This window comes from Chenopodium quinoa, unplaced genomic scaffold (assembly GCF_001683475.1).
Source record: "Chenopodium quinoa cultivar QQ74 unplaced genomic scaffold, ASM168347v1, whole genome shotgun sequence".
NCBI lineage: Eukaryota > Viridiplantae > Streptophyta > Magnoliopsida > Caryophyllales > Amaranthaceae > Chenopodium > Chenopodium quinoa.
The window spans coordinates 2849572-2855177 of record NW_018742770.1 but is presented as its reverse complement, the minus strand read 5'-3'; the positions used below and the strand labels follow the sequence as shown (position 1 = coordinate 2855177).

The window sequence follows — 5606 nt, the reverse complement described above, 5'->3', positions numbered from 1 at the left end:
TAAACTAAAAGGCTTAGAAAAAATATTCAATATAAATAAGTTAATAAAAAAAATTATTATTATATCCAAATAATCCATTTACCACTATCCGGACTTGTACTCAACTCAACGGGGTAGCGTCTTTATACTCAAAAATCCCAAATTCTCAAAATTTCTGCTCCTAATTTTTGAATAAATTGATTTCCCCTACTATTAATCTTTCCCCATTTCATTCAACAATTAGAAATTCAAGTTGATCAATTATAGATGAAGATGGAGAAACCCCCAATTTAAGGTTGCATCAATGCGCATCAATTTAGACCTTAATTGCTTATTCTAGCCCTAGCAAAAATTTGAGGTAATTATCCTCCAATCTATTTTTATTTTAAACATTATAATTTCTATTGTCTAATGTTAATTGTAATTACCTAATTTCAATTTTGTTTGTTTGATTTTGAAATTTTGAGTTTCCTAGAATTTCCCTGAATTTTAATGAATCTATCTATAATCTGGTGATTTGGGTTAATTTAATTACATAATTGTTTTCTTTGGTTGATTACATTTCAATTTATGATTGTTAAATTGCCGTTAGCTTTTCTTGTTAACTGATAATGGTTGGTTTTTGGGATCATTATACTCCAATCTATTATATTTTAAAGATTAAAATTTTAATTGTCTAATGTTAATTGTGATTACCTAATTTAAATTTTTGTTTGTTTGATTTTGAACTTTTGAATTTCCTAGAATTTCCCTGAATTTTTGTGATTTTATCTACGATCTGGTGATTAGGGTTGATTCAATTATATAATTGCTTTCTTTGGTTGATTACATTTTCAATTTTTGATTGTTAAATTGCCATTAGCTTTTCTTGTTAATTAATAATGGTTGGTTTTTGGGATTATTCTGTATTACTATTAAAGTTGATATGCTTCTAAAGTTTTACAAAATTTCGCAATTTATATCTTTGTCATGTTTTCATGATGCATATCGTGATCCCGGATGAACATATACTCAATTTATATCTTTGTCATGTTGTCTTTGAAGTTGCAGTTCTGTCAATCAATGGCTTGTTGAGTATCATCAAACTATCAAAGCATGGATTATATTAGTAACTTGCCTGATGCAATTATCAGCTACATTCTATCTTTTCTCTCTACAAAGTCTGCTATGAAGACGTGTATTTTATCGAAAAGATGGCAGTATGTCTGGACTAAAGTCCCTGCACTGGACATTACTGAAATGCCGCATTCACGTAGATACCTGAGTGATGAGCAGCAAATTCATTTCAAGAATTTCGTGAATAAGGTTTTACTTCAAAATGATGTATCCTGTCTGCAATGTTTTACCCTCAGAACATATTCTGAGTATGATTACGACTGTATTGAGTCATGGTTGAGAGCTGTAGAAGGGCGTGAGTTTTCTGAGCTCAATGTAAAGCTTCATTGCCCCAAGACTTTTTACTTGCCTAGACAGTTTCTTTCCGGTCAGAAACTTGTGGTTTTAAAACTAGAAGGGTTTATGATTAGTAATATGGGGCATTCATTCCATCTTCCAAATCTTGAGATCATCCATTTAGTTTCCATTCTGTTTGATGGCGATCTATTTCTAAAGAGTTTGGTGTTGGATTGTACTGCTCTTAAGGAGCTGCTTATTGATGGATGTTATGGTTTTGAGGAAACACTCTATGTGGAGTCTTCGACCTTAGAGTCATTAGAAATAAAAGAATGCGCAATTAATCGCAGTAATTATGTGTTACCTTTTATACGCATACAAACCCCAAATCTTAGGTACCTCAGTCTCCAAGACGCGCTGGCTAATTATAACATCGGTGAACTAAAGTTGCTTATTGAGGCAAATCTTGATCTTTGGGATAGTGAAGGTTATGATGAAATTGAACATCATGCACTTCAGCTTATTGAAAAGATTTCTGGAGTAAAATCTCTGCGATTAGGAAGAACTGATGTAAGTTTATCCTCTTGCCTCATAAGTTTTACTAATCTGTGAACTCTTTGACATTACCAATCAGCTGTACTTGTCAAAATTCCAACTGGAATTGTTCAATTCCTTGCAGGTTGTTTGTTGTTTTGAAGATGCTATACCAAACTTTGAAAACTTGATTGAGTTGAAGCTTGCCGCTGATTTTGTTATCCATGAGCTGTTAGAAAGTACTCCTAAGCTGAAATCTTTGATCATTGAGGAAGTAAGCACGTAATTCTTGAATTTTCTTTTTAACTTTTTATTACGAGTCATGTCTCTAAATGTGATTTTTGTAAAATATTTTGTGTTAATTCAACAGGTAGATTGTGTTGGTGAGAATTTTTATTCCAAAGTTGCGCCTGGTTGTATGTCATCTCTTGAACATGTTGAAATTTTCTTGGATAAAAGACATCATATCAGATTGGCAGAGTATATATTGAAAGTTTCTACCGCCTTGAAGAAGATGACAATCTACTTGCATCCTACGACTATTAAGAGGGGCAGAGCTGTTTATCAAAGTTTATTGAATCTTCCAAGATCCTCACCAATCTGCCAAGTTAAAGTTGTCCATCTTGATTAATAGGTATTGTTGAGCTAAAGGTTTCAAGAAGTTCACTATTAGAGCTACAAGTTTTCGCATAGTTTTCACCATATTTACATTGAAATCGATTAGAAACATGAAGACTTGTTAAACACAGCCTACACAGGTTTAAAAGTATGTTCCATAATCCATATTCATATTGGATGATATTGCATCTTATATATTCTGCAATTCTTCTGATGCAAAGTATGTTCCATATTTGATTTTGTCTAAAATGTTATCTTTACTCGTATATCTTTTGCCTTCTCATAATTTGTATTACGTATTCGTTTTCCTTAGAATAAATCAATTTCCTCTGCTGAATGCTATATAAAGTATACCAGTGTAATTTACTTTGGTGTGAGGCTAATAGTCCTGAGAAAAATGCTACCGAGTACTAGTAAGTAGTAACAGTTACAATTATTTTTGTGGGCTAAAAATCTAAGATGAATAAATCAATCTATCAAATACGACTATACGAGTACTAATTTTTATTATTTTTAAGGGATATGAGTACTACTTAATAACAAAGTTAAACATAATTAAAATCCTTTGTTAACTAGGAAATATAAACTTGTTCTCCAAGTCTAATATTTTGCAAATGCATTGAAATAATAATTATGTTTCATAATATAATAAATCAAAATAGAAAATAGACAAATATGCTTAATAATAAAATTAGGGTAATGTTATATGTAGCCCTAAGGGCTAAATATAGCATTAAATATACTCTTGGAAATTGTATAAAATTAGAAATTCATGATAAAAACACACGTAAATCAGTGTTATCACCTATAAGATAAAAGGTACATTTGAACAAAACATTAATGTTGAAAATAAGAAGAATGATACTTTTTAGCAAAAAATATTTTAACAATGTTGCCAAAAAATAAAGATGAACGTTACGCCTAATTGATTGATGAGTTTGTTTAAGAATCCATTATTTCTTCTGGAAATAAAACTTTAATTCTGCAGAATGGTGAGGATCTTGGAAAAGCCAATAGCTTTTGAAGAATTTTTATCTTGTCTTCTAAAAAACACATGATAGTCATCTCCTTCAAGGTTGTTGCAGCCTTTAGTATATACTTGACCAAAGAGACTTCATCGAAATCGTACAAGGAGACTGTAACATGTTGAAGGCTCGACCCATATCCATCATTTGCTAAAGAACTAAGAGATTGATCAATCCATTCAACCTAATGAACAAACATCAAATATTTTGACACAATTAGATCCAAATTAATTTGATTTTTGTAAGAAAGGAAAATAACAAAGAATTATGTACTTACTTCCTCAAATATCAAAGATATCAACTTGGGAGCTCGTTTTAGTAACTTGCAAGTCAAGTTCTCGAAAGTTGGTAGCTCTTTGCAATTAACTATAAACTGCATCAAAATTATACTTTGTATGAACATCACTACACAATAAATTAGATCAGTATGCATTAGACAAAAAAGTTGGAGTATAATTAAGATTTGGTGCTTTAATCCTAACATTCGGAGGTCCATAATCATAATCATTCATACTTCTATTCACGGTATCACATATTTCTAATAATGTTAACGTCAAAGAATCCATATGCAATGTCTCATTATCCAAAACAATACATTCTTTGATGAGTAGTTTTGTATATAACTTCAAGGCTCGGTAGATGAAAAGATTTTGGGGTATCATTTATTTTCACCCCCGTTAATTTCAAAATTGTAAGCCTCTCACCACAAATCAACTCTAGAAACTTATAACTTTGAGATCGATCCAAAGAAAAATTTAGATCAACCTCAAAATATTCACGTTTCTTTGCATTATTCAACCATGACTCGTAATATTCAGTATCATCGTCGCTAGAGAATTCGTTACGAAAACGCTGTAGATAAGAGATATCGTTTTCAACTAAAACCTTACTCACAAAATTATTATAATTAATTTTCGTCTTGTCACTCAATGAAGGCATTGAGGTAGGATAATATTGTGGTATCTCATTAAAATCAAGTACAGAGACTTGAATCCATACTTTCTTCCATCTTTTTGACAATACACAAAGAAAGTATATGACACAATATTGAATCATGTAGATTACTAATGTAATCTATATTTTCTAAGTAATCTATATTTTCTAAAGGAGTACTAATGTTACTCATGTTTCGAATTTTAATTGAAAAAATTAAAAGCTTGATGAGATAAAAGGATGGTAATTACGATTGCTTTTGACTGTATACCACTAGAGAAGACTACTTTTATAGGTAAATTATGATACCCTTGTTAAGTTAGGAAAATAAATACTCCGTTCATTAAACTCTATCTTATTACAAGAGTTTCCTAAAATTAAAAAAAGATGTGTCTAATTTTGTACTACGTGTAAAACGCAGCTCCCTTTATTGGTTTTGTGCTTGGTTCCCATTTTTTTTTTTGGTATAAATTTTCATATTATTATCTTTTCTTTTTTTTTTTTTTAATCTTTCATATTATTATCTTGTTCTGTAAGTGTTATTTATTTTTTATTTATTTATATGGAAAGTATAAACAATTCAACTTAATATTATCTTTCTGATTTGGAAGCTATTGGTGCTTAATATATTGCTACATTTTTCGTATAAAAATAATCTGCTGCACATTGCAATTTTTATCATATTTTTTTCTTTTTGAAGATTATCATATTTTTTTCTAATCAAAATCCACTTATAAAAATTAGAAAGTAGAATACTCTGTACGTATTAGAGATTAGACTTGGTGGACAAGTTTACATAGCCCTTAGGGTACATATAAGCATTAAATTTATACTTGAAAATCGTAAAAAGTTATGATTATTATTCGAGTATGTTGTTGAAGAAAACAGTACACTAATCAGTTTAGACAATGGATCATACCTATTAGTATATTACACTTTGTGAAAGTCTAGCCGTATTTCGCAAAGTGGTATATATGGATTACAAAGGACTACCTAATCAAATCAACAAATACTCCATAAAGAGATATTCATGCAGAACCCTGAAGCAAATATACTCGTAGTATCATAGTAGAAGTAGGCGTGTAGCCTAAAGCTTTCACACTATTATTCATCCACAATTGAGGC

The 5606-nt window shown here is 30.4% G+C and overlaps 2 protein-coding genes across 3 annotated transcripts; one reads left to right on the top strand and one right to left on the bottom strand.

Moving 5' to 3' along the window:
• Positions 1 to 2842, top strand: LOC110724707 (F-box/FBD/LRR-repeat protein At1g78750-like). Of its 2 annotated transcripts, none has more exons than XM_021904157.1 (4): positions 1 to 337; positions 1030 to 1941; positions 2051 to 2179; positions 2276 to 2842. In XM_021904157.1, the coding sequence occupies exons 2-4, from the start codon at positions 1075 to 1077 to the stop codon at positions 2534 to 2536; spliced, it is 1257 nt and encodes a 418-aa protein (XP_021759849.1). In that variant the 5' UTR covers positions 1 to 337; positions 1030 to 1074; the 3' UTR covers positions 2537 to 2842. The 2 variants fall into 2 exon arrangements, with proteins under 2 accessions (XP_021759849.1, XP_021759850.1); XM_021904158.1 differs by having other exon boundaries at positions 1024 to 1941.
• Positions 2843 to 3465: 623 nt separating this feature from the next.
• LOC110724502 lies at positions 3466 to 4487 on the bottom strand. Its single transcript, XM_021903924.1, has 3 exons — positions 4253 to 4487; positions 3826 to 3953; positions 3466 to 3732 (listed from the first exon to the last, which is right to left on the bottom strand). Exons 1-3 carry the CDS (start codon positions 4485 to 4487, stop codon positions 3466 to 3468), a joined length of 630 nt encoding a protein of 209 aa, XP_021759616.1.
• Between the last annotated feature and the right edge of the window lie 1119 nt (positions 4488 to 5606).